Source organism: Branchiostoma floridae, chromosome 9 (assembly GCF_000003815.2).
Source record: "Branchiostoma floridae strain S238N-H82 chromosome 9, Bfl_VNyyK, whole genome shotgun sequence".
NCBI lineage: Eukaryota > Metazoa > Chordata > Leptocardii > Amphioxiformes > Branchiostomatidae > Branchiostoma > Branchiostoma floridae.
Genome location: NC_049987.1, coordinates 23358793 through 23378573, shown reverse-complemented (window position 1 = coordinate 23378573; position 19781 = coordinate 23358793). Strand labels below are relative to the sequence as shown.

General features: G+C 39.3%; 1 protein-coding gene across 1 annotated transcript in view; it reads left to right on the top strand.

Annotated features, from left to right (window-relative positions):
- Window positions 1-1455: 1455 nt before the first annotated feature.
- LOC118422354 (ribonuclease ZC3H12A-like) overlaps window positions 1456-19781 on the top strand; it is a gene marked incomplete in the record, with an annotated part of 30703 nt that continues 12377 nt past the window's right edge. Inside the window, 1 exon segment of the mRNA XM_035829874.1 lies at window positions 1456-1803. Within this exon segment, the coding sequence (XP_035685767.1) occupies window positions 1588-1803 (216 nt within the window).

Sequence of the window (19781 nt, the reverse complement as noted above, 5' to 3'; positions counted from 1 at the left end):
CTGCCGCGTACGTATATATACAGGTGCATTTCTATCAGATAATCCAGTTTTGCAGAGGGATAGGACACTTTTCTTTACCGGAAGTTGGATGATGCGTTCCTTATAATAAGTTACTTTTCTCCCACAGCGTTAACGCTACTTCCTTGCCGGAACTGCTCGGTGACTTGCAAGATTAAAGAAGGAAAGGTTATTCAGACCACAGTCATCTAAAATTGGCATGTGTACGACAGGCAACTGCGTTACAGACGGGAGGACCGGGGAAGCGACAAGGAACAAGGACCACGGCGATAGGAAAGGTGAGAGATGGTTTCTAACTGTTATTTACTTGTGAATGTAAAAATGTCTTTAAGATCGCGAGGATTTTATTTCGCGGTAGGGACCAAATAGAGTGTTCGCGGTGGTTTTTAGTTCGCGGAGGAAACAGGGTGGAAGACAGAAGAATCATTTCCTCGGTGTTTTTAAGTTCGCGGTGAGTTGAAGCTATCGCAAACATTGTACCACCGCGAAACTTTCAAAATTCATGGAATAAAAAAGTGTCTTAAATAGTGATAATAGGACAAACAATTCTGTATCCCATGAGAAAGTTTTAAGGTCAGAAAACGCCTTTGTATCAAGAGGAAAAAATAAACTTAAGAGACAATGTATAAAAAAAGTCATAACTACTTCAAAGTGCTATTTTAGGTAGTATGACCAAAGAGGATAGTGGGACTAAAAGACGCTAAATCAGTAATAATATAAAATACAATACATCGATTGCTATTTAGTAGTACGGAAATGCAAGTGTAAAACAGATCAAGCGTTAAAAGAGATCACAGATCTTCAAACTAGTATTCGCCTATTTTGAAACTTTGCAAAACTTTATAAAGTCAGCGAAAGAAGAAAGGAAAGTGCTGACCAAGCGTAAAAGTTGAGCAATCCTCACGTGACGCTCTTTTTTTCGTGTCGTAAGTGCTATAAACGGTCACGATGTGAGACGCGCGGAAGAGGAAGGGGGTGAGACGTTTGTATGGCCTTCCAAGAAAGCGGAAAACAACAACATGATCCTGGGAATGAGAGCGAAACTTTCGCAGTTTCATGATTTTGTTGTGGTCAGTCGGGGAAAAAATTTGATAACAGCTCTATTCTTTGACTGCAGAGCGTGTAAGTCCATCTTTGAGCTTAGTTCTGTTGTTTCGACACTTTTCTGTGACCCCAATAAACGTGTACTATCCTGTAGTATATACGCCAACCTACATGTACAACTTCCTCTGCTATTCCCCTGCATTGCTGGTCAATTTGCAATGACTCATAACAACATCCGTCAAAGTAATTAAAGAAGCCTTGAAATCAATGGTCCAGTTTTTCACAGTTTATTACACTAATCGTCAACAACTTTTGCGTGTTTGTTTGCGTGTTTTTAAAGTTTTGAAACGCGTGCGTAGGTGTGACGTCACAGGTAAATGTCAACTCTGACGCTATCGGTGACCCCTGGTGATGACCCCGCCTCGTTTTCGTTCGCCCCCCGAACTACACAAACATGGAGAGAGATCGCAGCTCGCTGCAGAAGCCCGTAGTTTAAAAACTTTGTGATTTTTTTCCTTCGAAGCGATGCAGGCGGACCAGGAAAGGAAGGAGGCGTCGGGGCCGTGTGAGTTCGTCGTCCCAGCCGGTGTGAGAGAGCAGTTGATGGCGGCGAAGCAGCGGGTAGAGACGCTATTCAGAGTGACCGTGCTTCTGCTGAGCGTTTCGTCGGCGGAACCCACGACTTCCTCCAACCAGTGGGTTCGGGTAGAGGGCGAGAAAGAGCGCCAGCTTCGCGCTAAGGTGGGTCAAACTAGCCTCAAAATGTACACAAGACATGCTAGATACGATCGCTACCGTAGCAAGGGGGATTTTTGAGCGAAAAAGGCTTGCGCGGAGCGCCTTTTTATTTTTGAAGTCTTTTATTTCCGCCTTCGGTGATGGGGGAGGGGGGCGGTCGAACTCGGTTCTGTGCATGTACAATATTGTTCCTCATACTTGCAAGGACAGCGGAAGTGAGAGCTAAACACAGCCCTTGAACGGAATGAATTATAAGGCCATTGAAATTAAAACATCTCATAAAATAGTAAAATATTGAACTGTTGGTTTGTTTGTCAAAAAACACAACTTGCAATTGTTTACACACATGATTCAACTTGTAATGATATCCGTGTGTGGGCGACTCAGGTGAAACTTACTAGTGCTTTATGCCACACACAGTTCCATTGACTGCTCTCTCACAGAAAGCGTGTTGTACCACGTGCCTTTCTGTATCATCACACATGCTGGCACGCTGTTCATTTGATTTGCTTCCTTCTTATAGCCTCTTGATGACTTCCTGAGTTTTATATTTGTTGTAGTCTGTTGCTAATTTTGCCCACTCTGAACAGCTATTTTCAAACCACTTCAAGTCTTCTCCGGATATGTAATTTTGGACGATATTTGTCCGTTATACTTATAGAAGTACTCTTGCACATATTAGAAGTACTTCCTTCTTCGTGTTAGCCTGCAAGCTAAAAATATTACCAGTTCAAACCCTCAACATTCTGTAGTCACCAAAGAAAGCTCTTCACAATTAAAAATAGCGCACTGGAACATGCCTAGTCCACAAGTGTTAATATTTCCGTTGCTTTTCCGTCAGGCTAAAAAAGTCGTGGGTACTTCTGTCGATTTCCACTCGTGATATTGTTTGCCGTAATACAAATGTACGTGTTTTCTGTAGAAGCTTAAATGTCTTCCCTTTTCTATTATCAGGCTAGCAGTGTGACCTGTTATGATATATGTAGCCAATATTATCTTATTCCAAAATAAAAATTTTTGCTACTGGCAATTTCAATTCAATTTAAGAGCCAAGAGAGCTATAATTGTACAAAAATACAATTTTGCAGAAATGTAATCTTATAGTTATAGTTACCTCATTGCATCCTTTCAATTAAAACTATAAGGCTTTAATTCATTAGCTCCTAGCTAAGTTCAATCTGCTTCATCATTGCACATTGATGGCTTTTACAGGAATAATGCTACTGTATATACTTTTGGGCTTGCATGCTCTTTTCCATAAGGCGTAGAGTAGGCAGTCCATTTGGTTTCCCGTAATTCATAGCAAAAACCATCTTATTCACGTAATTCATAGTCAGCAACAAAGTTTTGTGTGATAGTCTTTCTTGACTTTACTTTTCTTGGCTTCAGTGTAATATTACTAGTATGTACGGGTGTTCTTCTGAAATCACCCCCACCCCCCTCCATGGAGACCCTCTATAATCTCAGTACCCCCTGCACCCTCTTATCTTTCATGTGCAAGATAACTCAGCTGACTGCTCAAATTTACCAACACACGAAACAAAAGAAAAGTCAACACACAGGTGGCTACTTCCTTGAGGTGGAGGCAGAAAGGGGGTGTGTTCGTGTCAGGTGGTAAGGGGATGGGGTTTTGTGCGCGTGAAAAAGTTGCGCATGAAAAGTTGCGCGTGAAAAATCTGCGCGTGACACTATGCAAATTAGCTGATTCCCAAGGGATTAAAAAAGTTTCTGCAGTTTTATACTTAAAAGCTCAAACAAGATGGCACCAAATGGAATTAAGTATCATATTGTTGTATTATTGAGTACAAAATCTCGATCTGAGTGATTTTAAAGTGATTTTTAAATGTTAAGTTTTCACGCGCAAAAAAGCTTGAAATTTGCGCGTGAAACAATCTTCTTCAAAAAAGAGAAAATGAAGCATCTAAAATGGAGAAAAGCCTCAAATTGTTACATTTTACAATATAAAACCTCATATGAGTCATTTTTCCATGTATTTCTGTCAAATTTAGGTGATTTTGAAATGTTCAAAATATGCAAATTAACCTATTCCCAAGGGATCTAAAAATTAGGGTTTTTTCAAACCCAAAATTCAGGTAACAGATGGGAAATTATATCATAGGTTCAAATTTTTCTGCCTTATAATTCCTTGCTGCACATTTTCTGACATATTTCAGGAACTTTATTTTTCACGCGCAAATTTTTCACGCGCACGCGCATATTCTCCACGCGCAGAAAACCCGTTCCCGGTGGTAAGTCCTTAGCCAGAAACTGGCCAGAATATGGCTTACTTACCAGTAAAATGTACTGGAGAGCTCATAAGGAAGACTTCATTCTGGCAAAAAGGGGGTGTGTTCACATCAAGTGGTGTGATCTTAGCCAGAAATGGGCCAGAATGGGCCAGAAGCTGGCTTTCTTACGAGTAAAATTTACTGGAAAGCTCTCACAAGGAAGACTTAATTCAAGCAAATAGGGGGTGTGTTCATATCAGGTGACGGGATCTTAGCAAGAATGGGCCAGAACCTGGCTTCCTTAAGTTGGTAAAAATTTACAGGAAAGCTCATAAGGAAGACTTTATTCAGAGAATTTGTTTAATGTGTACTTTGGAGCGTGATAGCCTATAGCTAGTGACATTTCCTCCATTACGGGACTAGACTGCCTTCAGCCTGGGTATAGAACTAGAAATAGTACTCCAGTCTTGCTACTACTACTGTACTAGTATACTAGTAATTGGACATGCTACATTGTAGATTTCATCGAATTCTTTTTAGTACACTCACTACCCTATCAGAGTAACAAGGAAATACAGTTTGTTACCAGTAATTTTATAGAGCTGTAGCAACAAATTAGTAGACAAGTTCTCAATAATAGGCAGCTTACTGTGACAGATTTCTGTCACAATGTGTTGTAAAAAGTATACCTCAGCTAGGACCCTGCAAGTCATCATGATAAGTATTTTTTGATGGCTGTATACAGTAAGTAATATCATATAGACTTATGAAATAACAGTTTATTGACGGGAAATCCTAGCCTGGATGGCTTTTATTTAGTAGTTAGTTTTACAAATAAATAGAATGGTACCCAAGCTATTTATAATATAGGGACTCAAACTGGAAGCCTGCATTTCGACAATACATGTTCAAAGAATCTTTGCTCTTTGTGACTTCTCATTTATGAAGGGTTATACATAAGTTCAGGAGAATAGCTTGCGGCTTACGAACAGTTGTGTTTGAGTCGTGACTGATTTAAAACTTAATTGGATAGTGTACATGTTTTGCATGTAGACTTTGACTTACTAGTAGTTTGTCACTTCCTCCTTGGAGCAATGACCTCAGCGCAATTAACGAACATTTCATTTGAACTTGCTTTGATACAATCCTTGGTAAAATGACCAAAAATCTTCTATAAACTTGGACATATCACTCATTATCAGTATTCGTTGTTATTGCAAAATTATGTGTCATATTTTACAAGTAAGTAAGGTGGCTATAATATCCTACATAGTTAATGAGCAATGCTGAACTTTGAACATGCTCATGCTATGCACTGTAGGGTGAATAATTAATTTGTTTTTATTGCAACACAATAGGAATACCACAATTGCCATAGTGACTTGCAGTTTGTACTTGTTTGTATCCTTATACAGTACCAGCACGGTAAACTTTACCGTAAATTACGGTGTGCGTAATCGTGAACACGCCGTAAATACGATCGTAATTACGGCCGTATTTACGGGGCGGTATCACGTGGAAACCGGTCGGTAATATTCAGAATATTCATGTTTTGAACACCGTGTACACGGAATATTCATGAGAACGTCATTAATTATTAATCAAACAGCATGATTTGCGGCAGAAATTTAGCGGCGCCTGACCCGGAGGGCGGGGTACCGCCGCATGCGTAACATAACTAGACTGTTTTTTAAGTACTTAGTAAATCGCGAGCCGATCTTTTGTGATTTTCCGAACAAAATGTAGACTGCATAGCAGAACAATCCTCATAACCATGTTCTCTTGTATGAATTGAAAGTATTTCTCGAAGCATAAATACGTGTGTTCAAATATTATACGGAACCAGATACAACTTCACAATAAAAATGCTCCTGTTTGCCGAAAATATAACTCAACCGGTTTTCACCGGCGGGTTTGATATTGCCGCCGGGCATGATCAGCGATCGGGAACATACACCAGCGCGCGCTCGGAAAACCACCTTCGAATTTTGATAGGAATATCTTTAAGGTTCGACAAATACATATCTGGAATGGTGCAATCATTTTATAACTACTACGTCCTCGCTTCCTATTAAATATAAACGTCCAAAAATGCCATAGTGAGACACTTTTCTCCTCGGTATGTCACACAGTCGGCGTGTACACGCCGTAATTACGGCGTCACAGCCGTGTATACAGTTTTGTGTGGCGTTTACAAAGTGGAAAATGTTGGCAAACTTTGGGGTTTTGAGTGGAAATATGAGGCCTCCATTGTTGAAATCGAAACTAATAGATGTTTTTGCGTGTTTAGTAGATGTTATAAGATACCGGACGGTAGAATTGTAGAAAAAATGGGTCTGACCCGTGCCCTCCCACCGCGACGCTAAATTTGATTGACACATGCGGCCGAGGCGCGGCTTCTTTGAGTTTGTCGGCATATTCAATTCTCAAAGATCGGGCCTGCGCGAACTGCACTTTAAGTCTAACAGCCCGCTATGGCAAAAATGCGCAATAAAGGTCTTCATTCATTCATTGTTACAACAATAAACACAGAGCTTGTTTTTCCGCCGTGTTTTTTTTTTTTTCTTGGTTTATTCTACTTGATAGCGATATTAAGTACCGACGTATATATTTTGAATATTTTGGAACATGTATCGTGATGACAAAGGCACGAAACTTCTTCATATACATTAGCACATTTTATAAATAGCGATTTACCTAACATATTTCCAACATTTGGAATAGATGATGGTCGATCGGGTAGCAGCAGAATGATGATGGAAAATCTGATATAAACTTACCTTTCAGGTTTTAAACGTTACATGTTGTGACGTAGTGTATATGTATATAGGAGTCCAGAGAATGGGCCCGGGGTCTTCAGTGTTCTCAAAAAGAGCTTTAAAAGTTTCACCGGAAATTCTGGGAAGTTCGCAATTACAGTGTAGTTGCAGATAATAAAATCAATAAACGAAGTTTAAAATGGGAATAGATCGTCACCACTGTTGACGGCGATCTTTTTTTTTACAAGCGGTAGATTGTATATTTCGTTTTCGTTCAAGGGCTCATTCATACCCCCCCTCCCAAAAAAAAAAACAGTTCTTGCAGCATGAATCGGAAAAAAATAATTTCTTAAATATATGTACGATGTACTCCTTCCTGCTATCCTTACTGCTTATATCAATATTTCAAAATTAAGCGCTCGTGACAGTTATACAGTTATTGCAATCATATTGGTGTCAGTTGTTAAACCAGGACATAAGAATCTAGGATAGCTGCAAGGCTGAATGTATTCCCCGCAGTAAGTTTGCGTCGACTATCCGACGACCAGGAGCAGCCGTCAGCGTAATCTCCAAGCAGATTCCTCCGTGGCATAAAACAGTAACATAAAGCTGGGGAAGGAGTTTAGCCGACAGAGGAGTATAATTGCCCACTGCCGTCAGCGATGTTCCGTCCCAAGAGCTCATTCAGGAACAGGTAGGTCTCGTTGGCGGAGCTGCACCCTCGACGATCAGTAGTGTGCCAAGGAAGCCAACGGATGGAAACCCGCATCCTTTTATTCTGGCTTAGAAATGTAGCTAGCTAACGTAAGTCTTAATACATAGTAAAAGTAAGTGTAATGTTAGTTACGACTTCACAACTTTGAACATGTACGGTTAGTTACGCTAACACAACATTGAACAGACAAAATACGATTAACAACAACATTAAAAACGCATAAGGATGAAAGTATGCTATGTTACTGAAAAGTATGTATTGATTTCGTTGGTCGACTGTCTGACGACCAGGAGCCGCCGTCAGCGATGTTCCGTCTCAAGATCTCCGCCAGGAACAGGTAGGTCTTGTTGGCGGAGCTGCACCCTCGACGATCAGCAGTGGGCCGAGGAAGCCAACGGATGGAAACCCAATCCCTTTAATTTATCCTAGCTTAGAAAAGTAGCGACGGATGTATAACTACATAGTAGAAGTACATATAATGTTAGTTACGTCAACAAAACTTTGAACAGATACACAGACAAAATACGATTAACAACAACATTAAAAACACATAAGGATAAAAGTATGCCCTGTATTGATTTCGTCGGTCGACTGTCCGGCGACCAGGAGCCGCCGTCAGCGATGTTCCGTCCCAAGAGCTCCGCCAGGAACAGGTAGGTCGACTGCCCGACGACGAGGAACGTCCGATGGCGATGTTCCGACCCAAGACAACAGGTAGGTCTTGATGCCGAGTTGCACCCTCGACGAGCAGCAGTGTTTCAAGGAAAAGGGCGGCCGACGAAAACCTAAATTCGTAACCTAGAAAAGTAGCTAATGCCGTCTAATTAATGGTCAATTTATCTAGAAATAGCTTATGACCAGACACATTATCCTATATATATTCATATTACAAGCATTATATGTAGTCAATTTATACGTACAAATAGTCCATTAATGCGAACCATACATGCCTGAAATAGTCCACAGATCTATTTAATACTCCTTGAGAACTTCGCACGTAGCGATCTATTTGTAGTGGGAATATTACATCATGATCACTCCGTCCCCCATCCTTGAGTCGGTGATATTGCTTTGTGCCAAAGTCCTTGGTCATACTTGAGTCAGGTACAGTTTGAATGAAAATTTACGCCTCGATTTACAAAACTCCATCTTTTGTGATGGTGTTTCCGTCTCTCTAAAATTAAAAAAAAAAAAAGACGTCTCAAAATACCCGACCAAGACTTTCATCACAATGCCACACCAAATTTAGCACCGAAAACTTGCGTCGTCCGGCTGCAAAACCTCCGATAAGTGAGCGTAGCCGGTAACTAGTATTGGACCAGTCTATTATAATAGGGGGAAACGTCACACATGGGGTGATTCTAAAGTTCATTGAAATAAACAAAATGCCAACTTAAATATTCCATAACGGTTGTTAAATGTTCCTACATATTCAAAGGAAGCTGGCCAAATTACATATCTTTTGAAAAAAAAGTTACTTTGACATTTCTTGATATAATTGTCCCCATCTGCTACTATTAGAACGTCCCCTAAATCGTGGGAATCCCAGTACAGAACGTCAGAAGTTCCCTACACCCAAGTTGTACGGGGCGGCGGTCCTTTGATCTAGTATCATATGTGCCGGGCGCCGGCGACAAAATCAATCAATTTTGACAGCACTAGCTGTCTGACATTTCCGGAGAAACTAAAAACTGTAAAAGAAATCAAATTTGGACTTATACAAAAATGTACATTTACAAATGCAAGGATTTAATCTTTTGTGCCAGGTTCTGGTTACTGAAATAACTAAATCGTTTTTTATTATCCGTTTTATCGATTTTAGGTTTGAAACTGAAAGTCTCTCATTTATTTTTTATACACAAACAACACGTCTTTTGTGAGCCATATTTCAGGGTTCTTCAAACGCCAGCGACAGAACCTCGTTTTACTTTATACGCGACAAGTGTCAACTTATTTTTGCTATCAGTTTTCCTCTTCGCTGATTGGCTGTCAAAAATGATTGAATTTGCGATCGGCAAAGTTTCAGATTGTCCGGCGCGGGCAGCACGATCTTCAAAAGGCCGCGATCTGCTTTCAATGTAATCAAGACGACACACCGTGGGAAAGTGTATATTTGACTTGTAGTGGCCATCTCGGAGCTGCTGTTTCGCGCTGGATGCATCAAATCTCATATCATAATCTCTAGTTTAGTTTTATCCAGATCCCAGACGATTCTCCGATTTCTGGCTATTATTTGTTACAACGCTCAAATTTTAATCAAATCTTTGGCTATATCAATTGCAATTTGAAGAGTTGTACAGAAAAGCTGTGTTGCTAAGGAACATGCGTGTTTGTTTAGACGTAAGGCCGGCGCTCGGTGTAAGTCAACTTTTTTTACCTCGCGTTCAGTTGGCCGACACGGGTGTGCCGAAACATTGAATGTCCACTTTTGGTCAATTTTTGTCAAATCTATTTCCAACATAAAAAAATTGTGATGCCTATTTAGTGTTGTGGCTTGTTTAAGTTAGTAAATGTGAAAGTAACCCAGGACTGCTTCTGCTCTCGGAAAACGACACGGGCGTGTTTCCCGTCAGCGTGCGAGTTTTCGCAGCTGATTACAAGGGATTGTTGAAGACAAAACAAAAATTTCAGTCTTTTTGTCGACAAGTGCAAGACAAAGTCAAAGACAAGAATAGATCTCGATCTCGGTAAATGTGTTATTTATCTGCTATAGAATATGATATGTTTTGTCAAACCGGCTTGTCTTGATCCGTACAATGAACTTTTGCATGAATCGATCAAAATGGTGATTGCACTGTGATCATTCCCCACCTCTTTTTGTCTCAAGCTATTCAGAAGAGCAAGTATAAAGTTTAATACTGCTCCCTCCTAGAGGCGCCGCGCAAATATCCACGCACATTGTGTATTTGGGGGTCAACGACCTATCCACGCAGGCTGCGTCTTTCGGGGTCAACGACCTATAAAGTGCGTGGCTTTGAATGCAGAAAACTTCGGATGGATTGCACAATCGAATAAATCCAACCTGTGTTTTCACTTCAGAGTATAAAAGTTGTGTTGCAGATTGCCTTTTCTACCCCCCAAAATAAGAATTTTATACAAATGAGAACGTACTAAGCCCGCTAGCAACCCGAAAGACTGCACCAGCGGAAGGCTGCCTTAGGTTGATTTTACAGCATTTTTACTATTCACGCTGTCGTAAAATCAAGGCGCTAATCAGTTCTTACGGCGAGGACACGCTGCTCATTATCGACCTCATTAGCGTTAATGAGCTAGCGGCACCGTAATCTGGTGTTCACCGTAAACGTGTACACGATCGTAATTACGCCGTGTTTACGTTTTCGAATTTTCGTAATTACGTTACTTTTTACCATGCTGGTACTGTAATATGTTTTTTTTCTATGTACACAATGAATATTTCATCGATTTTTGCTGAGTAGAATACCATTCAGAGTCAGGGAAAAAATGGTGTTAATCTTAATGCATGGAAAGTTTTTCTCAAGTCATTGACAGGCTAATTGCAAATACATTTTGTACATGGTAGAAACATATGCATGTGACAATGGGCAGTTGATTGACATTATTTTAATTTTTAGAAAATAATTCGGAGTGACTGGTTCAAAAAGCCAGGGTTGGTTTAAAAAATTCCTCTTTTTTGGAAGCAGAGAAGGGCACAGATTAAATCTGTTCCTCAGTTTAATTCATCTTACATTTTTTTTTTACATTTTTTTTAATCTGACAAGGGAATAAATGAAAATCTACTATAGTACTCTTACTACAGTAGTTTCATATTATGTTCGTAAAGTCTGGCACCCCCCTTGTGAAACTGTGGAAGAGTCCATTTTCACAGGTGGTGTGAAAGCTGATAACCATCACTGATTGTAATGTAGTGTTTACTCGCCTGGTGGGCTTTGTGCCAGTTTTTACTTCCTCCTCAGTATTGCCTTACACACTGCAACTTGCTCGAAATACGCACTTGCAAATGCATGCTTGATGCATCTTAATTTTGAACCCAGGTAGCGCAGTGCGCAACCTGAAATTTGGAAATGACTTTTTCCCCCATCTATGTGCATATTAAAGATAAAGCATAAGTTAAACTTTACATTCAACTGAAAGAAATTTTTTTTGATGAGTAGCTGATTTGAAGGAAGTAATATCTTGGAAGTGGGGCAACCTGAACTGAATTAATGTCGATGGCGCAACCAACTAACCTGGCTTTTGACTCAGGTTGCCACCTGGGCAACCTGGCTGAAAAAAGTATTTTGAGCACTTATTTTGAGCAAAAAGTATTTCGTTATTCTATCAGTGTACTAGATATAATCACCATGGATGCTGGATACTGTAGCTTGTTCATGGCCAGAAAAATGTATGGCCTGACCTGTGTTTTAAGTGTGAGCAGGGTGCATAGTTATGCACTTTTGTGCAACTAAAATTGTAGCTGCAGCAGCACATAAGTGATTTTTGGCTATGGGTGCACCATAGCCAAAGATTATGTCCAGGTCTGAGGTTGCACCCAGATAATTTGAGAAAATAATGTCGCACAACTATTTTGATACTTTTTGGAATTGGCCTGAAAATACTGTTGCCAGAGACGTCATGGACAACGACAGTCGCACGACTATGTAACTGTTGTCAGTCTAAAGTGGGCCTTGTTTATTACCATTTCATCGAAGCAAATCAAGCAATTTAGGAGTTCTAATAGGGGGAGGAACATTTTTGTTGTTGCTTGGAGCAATAGGCCATTAAATTTTAATCATAATTGCAGTGTAACTTCAGGTCATCTTTTGTTGAGCAGGAAACAAAGTGACCGTTTCCTGAAAAAGTAGTGAGTCAGCTTCAGTTATTCAGAACCACTGGGTAGCTAATTTAGTTACTGTCGACTTTTTCCATGTATTTTTGCAACTTCGGGTCGTTGACATCTTTCAAGTAATTGCTTAAATGAAGACCTTGGCAAACATGTAAATTATGCAAATTTATAGTGAAACCTGTATTAGTAGAATCAGTTTGAAAGGTATTGTAGAAAACACTAGAAATCTAATGAGCATTTGTGTATAGCAGGAATATGTGGTTATTATGTGGTCCTGTTAATGTTATTATATTTAGTGTTAAGTGGCTGTTGCACATAATTGTTTAAATGTTAGAAATTTAAATGTTCCTAAATGAATTTTTTTTTAAATTTCTGTTATCACATTATTTGACCTCAAATATTTGGATATTTTGTAATCAATGTTCTTTTGCCCCATGTGATATACCGATATCATACTACCTACTTACTAGTACTTACTAAACATCTGTCTAGCTTCATTATTGTCGCAATGAAGAGAATGTACACCAAAACATCTTATCTTATTATCTGTCGCACAATCTTTTTCCCCATTCAACGCCGGCCTTCCTCGTGTGAATCACACATATAGCCTTAGGACATGGATTCCGACATTCCGTGTAAGGCCAGTGCTAATTGCACAAGTTCTCAAAAGAAGCAGTGGTTGTGTCTTGTTGTACAAAATGTACATAGGGAAGAACATGGCACTTGCAGTTGGAAGGATTGTAGATGGAGTGTCTTGTTTTGGGCAGAGGTGCCAGTTTATGAAAGTTACTGTACTAGTCACAATCTTTAGCAGATATCACAAAACTATGTTCCACTTGACAAGGTCACTCACTCATACATGTGTGCTTTGCTTTGAAAGTAGTAGTTAACAAGTTATACATGTAAACCAGTTAGAAATTTTTGTAGTTTCTTTTATCCAACATTCTATCAAATCAAAAACATGTGATGACAAGTTGCACCCTTGTCTTGGTCTTTGAGTCTAATAGTTTGAATACGCCTCTGACTTTTTTTGTTGTATTGCTCCAGGGTTATCGGCAAAGAGTCCTTGATTCAAAGGGAAAAACTGGTTGCGTAACCTTGTTGTGTAATCAAATGAGATGTAAACAAAGTCGGTTCTTTTGAATCTGCACTTTTGGAAAGCACAGTAGATGCACCTGCAAATGCATAGAATAAGAATTTGGACCAGTAGTAAATTATACCAAAGTTTGATTTGATTCCTGTGTGTCTTTTTCAACATCATGATTGTTTTGCTCAAGAGTCAAGGACATTTCCTCAAAATTTGGCTGTGCCCCTCCCCCTCTCTCACTTACACTTTCTACTCAGTGCTTTTATACTTATAACAGCGTGCAAAATACCCACTTGCACACTTGCACATTGCAACCACTTTTTGCTTGGTGCAACTTACTTCTAAACACATTGTGCAACCTGGCTCGGAAAAGTATTTTGTACACTGCAAGTTATAGCAGGCTGAGGAGTTGGGCCTTTTTTCTCATTATACTCTCTTCACTGTATGGCAGTTCTACTTAAAGATTTAGAAATATTATCCCATTTTTTATCAGGCACTTTCCTTGCTTTAGTACAGAAAATTCATTTTTTTTAATGGCAAGTTATGCGTTCAACCAATAGGGCATGAGTGTACCTACATGTATATATATAAAGGCTATCAGTCATTTGTTGTACTACAGTTTTCTCTGTAGCCAGCTCTCAGCTTTTATTAGCTGGCTTGCATTATAAAAAGGAGCCGTGTGCCATAAAATTTAAAAAACAGTCAGAAGACTGGACATACCCCCGGTACATGTACATTGTATACAGTATAGTACCCTCCCCCCCCCAAAAAAACAACTCGCAAACCTGGCAAGCACAAACACAAAGACTTTTGCCCTTCCGTAGTGTAGTTCCAACTTACGTACAGACCTTTCGCGCACAAGAGGGGCCTTGTTCAACCTGAGAGAGAAAAATGCATGTCACTGTGCAGTGTTACACAATGTACCTGGTCTACAGGTATGACTGTATAGTACTGTAAATGCAGAAATGTTCGCGGTGGATTAATGTTTGCGGCTTTCGCGGTGACCACTTCACCGCGAAATTAAAACCACCGCGAACATTTTTCTATTATGGTATTAGATTGCAGTCTATGGTGTTGCCGCGAAGTTAAATCCACCGCGAAAAGTCCGCTTTCCCGCTACCGCGAAATTAAATCCCCGCGAAATTAAATGCATTTACAGTATACAACTACAGGTCAGGCAGAAAAGGGGGCGTGTTCTCCCCTGAACTTTGGTTCAGTCCACACTTAGCGTCAAACAAGCCCCTTTGCGATGAGGTCATGATTGTGCTATAAATAGAACTCTCCAGATTGTACCAGGCCATACTGCACAGTACCAGTTTGTTAGATGTAATGTCCATATTTAAGTTGGTGACTAATTGAGAATGAGAGTTAGTGAGATTAATGTATTATACAGTCATTCTCTTGTGACATGCTTAAGATGTACTGTAAGGTGTCAAGAGTCCATTTAAGAACACACCTGGCAGGTAAAGGTAAGGGCTAATATTGCTTACGGGCCAACAGGTACCACTTTCAAGTCATAGGTGAGTAATTAAGTAAAACGTTTAAGGTTTGAAGAATATATGTACAGTATTTGTGACCTTATAAGATTTGTATAGCTGCAAAATTCAGATATAGTAAAATTCACTGAAATCTAAAAGTATATGCAAGACAGTTAGCTTGATTTAGTGACTGTTACTTTGCTTATCTAACAACTACTAACAACAACCTTTATTAGTCTTATCAAAAATGTAATTTGAAGTGTTGTACAACCAGGACCTAATTACAAGTTGAAGTTTATCAACCAGGATCAGTTCAGTACATTGTTTGAATAAGCGCCATTCAGGCTGGGTCAAGTTTGTTTTGCTTCTTACACTGGAGAATTGTTATAGTATTTTAGGTATGTGACGTTGGTGCTTGTGTATCGTCTCCTATGTTGTAACGCCAGTGTTTATACACAATACACCTGTAATGGCCTACTAGTAATGTTCAAAGTTGGTAAGGTTGGTAAGATCTATTACTATCAGCAAGTGAGTAAGTGAATGAATGAATGATTGAATGAAATTTTGATTGAATAATATAGGATATATTCATATGTATTGTGTTATACAGATCACTAGCTAGCTAGGGCACCTAAGGTCCCCTCCCAATGGAGAATTATCCTTGTTTTGTAGAGAGTGACGTACAACTCATATCTGTGCCAGGGAATTCCCAGTCTGTGACGGAAGACTGCCGGATGTGACAGTTCAAACTATTTGGACCTGGCAAACAAAGGTTTTCACTCATCAAGCTGAGATTAGGATCAGGCGATATGAGGCCATAGTTTTAAGGTTAATATTCACCAGAATGAACATCAACATTTGTCAGTCATTAACTTAAAGATAAATAACATTTCAGCTAATTGTTTAATTAAGGGTCGAAAGCAGGTCATCACTGTTGCTATCATGACTAGCCATTCAAACTGATTGACATTGTTGAAAGTGTACTCTTTAACTTGCCAATAAATTTTAAGGATACACTATAGCAATATTGTGTACATCATGTACGTCGGTATTGTATAATAACTAGTACATGTTTGGCCAAGTATGGCCAATATGAGTGGGATTCAATGTTGCTTTCCTTAAACAGTATCTTTTGATAAAGAATGATTTTAACTAATACTAGAAAGGCCGACATTTGCTTGAGAGCAAATACAGCATATTTCAGCCATCTCCCTCCTCATGTAACAATAGACTGTTCCAAAATCACTCATGTGCAAAAATGGAACACTTCTGCTTAAAATGACTTCTAACTACTAATCACACTTATGAGCAAAAATGAATCTTACAAAAACCCCTTCAAGAATGGACTCAAAAAAATAGACGACTCCAAAAACACTTCCGCTAAGAAATGGAATTTGGAATCATCAGCCGTCCAAAACCATATTTGCAAAAAATCCCCCCTCTGTGCAAGAATCGACTCTTCCTGTTATACCCCTATGTAAAGTGGAGCGATCCAAAAATATATCAGCTAAAATAGTCAGCGAAGTCCACAAAATGAATTTTAAAAAAATACCCCCTTCGTCGAAGAATGGAATCTCCCAGCTCACCCTGTTTGAAATTGCACAATAGACAAGTCCAGAAATACTCACAGTACATGGCCTTTGTATAAGAAGCAACCCAGTCCAAAACTGAATTTAAAAAAAGTCCCCCGTGCATGAATGGGCTCTTCCAGATAAAACAAGGCTTGCTGATTGGCTGCCGAATCCTCCTCATGTACAGTCTTCAGGTGGGGGTAAACTTCCATTTAACAAATGGAATTCGGAATCATCACCCATGTCCAAAACTGATTTTTTTTAAATCCCCCCCTATGTGCAAAAATGGACTGTCCCAGTAGTAGTCTTATGTCAAGTGGATCAGTGCGAAAACACTTCCGCTAAAAAAAACATTGGCATTATCACCAAAGTCTAAAAGTAAATTTTAAAATACACCCCCTGTCCAACAATGGACTCTTCCAGCAAAATAAGCTCGCTCATTGGCTGGCCATTAATTGGATTCACCTTGTCCACCAACCACCTGGATGTCTATGGACTAGGTAGGTAGGTAGATAATTGGATCTACCTGGCACACCTGTGGCCCTGACACACCAGAATGACCTAGAGGTCGTAACCTCGGCACTCCAACCTTACCTATCCTAAACTCTCCCACGGAAACCTCCTTAAGGAGCCATTTTGAAGTGATTTATACTACATATTATACATGGATCCTTTGAATAAGTATCTAGGGCACCTCTGTGCCAAATTTCAGGTCATTTGGATGTAATACCATGGTACAGGGGGCCAAAATATACAGTCTTGGTCCAAAAGTTGCAATAAAACCTCAATAAAATCATTTAAGGAGCAGATATGAAAAAAATAAAAAAAACACATTTGGGTATTGGCCCACTCTACCCTTGTGCCAAATTTCAAGTCATTTGGTCCAGAAACGGCGGAGATGAATCGCTTTGAAAATTTGACAGGAGAAAGAAAGAAAGAAAGAAACATTACGAATACAATACATTTCACCATACCTATGGTATGGCTGAAATATAACTAGTATGTACAGTTATGACATAATGCATATGGCTATATAATAAAAGAAAGGTACATGTAGGCTTGTGTTTGTTCTACAGAGCCTTAATTTGTATGATGATTATTTTGTATGATACATTTTGGGTGTAATTTGGGTGTGACAAAGTTTTGATTGTGCGGCCATTCCAAATACTTCAATTCTATAGAAGCATTATAGGCTGTACTGGAAGAGACTAAAAATGTGTTGTGTGGGCAGATTTCTTCATCCTGTCTTCCTTAGCAACCTCAGCCCTTTTGCCCAGCTGTTTTGGATACAGTCCCCAACAAACCGCAGGAATGGTAGGAAGTGTGTAGCCGCTTGTCAGTGTGACGTCCCTCTCTGGGGCTGCACTGTTAGCAGGGGACATACATACATAGACAGGCTACGTCGTGGTATGTAGACACTCTGGCTACGTAATCTCCTAGTTAATATGTAACCCGATTGGCTAAGGGATATGACATCACGGAAGCAGGACAGATGTTAGACGTTATAAAAGACTCTCTGACTTCCAGGTAGCCAGTTTTAGCTGAGGTAAAGTTGGTTCAAGACAGGAGGGACGGTTTCTGTCTTGACTGAAATTGATGGTAAGCTTTCTTCTTATGTTTGATGTAGATTTAATTGTTGTTTGTCGTATATCTTACAGTATTTTGTGCCTACATACAAATTAGAATTACACAAGCACCTCTGACCTCTCTACTGCACTTCATCTATGTTGTTTTTTGTTACCTTTCATAACTATATTATTAAGTAATAATAGCTGTCATTTACAGACGTGCAAAATGACAAAAGGTCAAAGGACTAGGTAGGCAGTAGCCTCTACCAGGCTCCCAGAGTCGCTGGAAAAATAGAAGAAATTGGCCAAATGGACTGAAAACACACCAGACAAGTTGGCTGGCTGAGAGTGCAGTTTGCGACCTGGTGTGTTTTCAGTCTTTTTCATTCATTTATTTTTCAGTCTATTTGGCCAATTTCTACTAATATATATATATATAATATATAATATTTTTCTAGCAGCCTTGGGAGCCTGGTAGAGGCTAGGTAGGTAGGTAGGTAAAATGACATAGTTCGTGAGTAAAATCCCCCCGGGGCAGGTCAACCATGCATTTACTCATTAGACAGTTACAATAACAATTCATTATGTCATTGGTATGACCACAGAAGACAGCTTGCGTCATTTGTTTATTTGGCTAATGACCGTAGCAACAACAACAATAATGAATCACAATAGATACAACTTTTGTTCTCTTACCTTTCAAAGATTTCTTCATTTTGAAGCTGATGTCTGTTATACCGTAGGTGACATATATTTAGCCTATGAGGTCACATATTTACCTGATTTGTACTCTAAGTACTAGCTAAGGTAACTTACCGGGTATACAACTTACAAGAATGTCTGAGTCACAATGGACAAAACTTTTGTTTCTTCTTTGACGTAGAGAGAACTTAATTGTACAGCAATTGTAACAGGACTGGTACAATGTATATCATGTACATATAGTCAGCAATAGAACTATCACTAATATGTAGCAATTTTAAAGAACAATCTAACCATTCATCCCTTTAGTACTTGATGACATTGATAACAGTGAAGGGTTTGTTCCTTTTGAAGCTGATCTCCACTCTAGATGACCTAATGTCTAGACAACTCTAACTGTTATATGCTATTAGGAACACATTGGTACTTGTAAGTTATACTGTGATATACTGTAAATACATTTAAGTTCGCAGAGATTTAATTTTGTGGTAGTGGGAAAAAGGACTTTTCGCGGTGGTTATAAGTTTGCGGTAGCACCATGCGCTACTGTAGTCTCTTACTGCCATGCATGGAAAAATGTACGCTGTGTTATTTAGTTTGTGGTGAAGCGGCCACCGCAAAAAACGCGAACATAAAACCACCGCAAATGTTTCTGCATTTACAGTACCTGGCAGTTGCTAGTCCTTTTTTCAGCTTTTGTCGTAATACATGTACCAGTAGCTATTTTTACTTTGCCGGCTTTTACGATATATGGCGCTGTAAAATTAGGAACATTGGTCTTAAAATACAAAGAACAAAGTCATGTTCTTGTTAAGCTATTGTAGATAACACTTTTGTATTGTAGAGAAAGATTTCTGTTTTTTTTACTGTTCACACTTTTTCTCAAACGTATATTGTAACTCTACACGACAGGTGATTTTTAAGTTTAACTTTGAGACAATTGCATATAAATTATAGTTAAAAGTTTTGGATCAGTCAGCTTCAGTTCAAAGGATGTTATTTATTGTGTGGGCTTACACGTGGGTTTGTCTTGATGTCAGTGCGTAGGTTGACAGCTATGTCATACGAT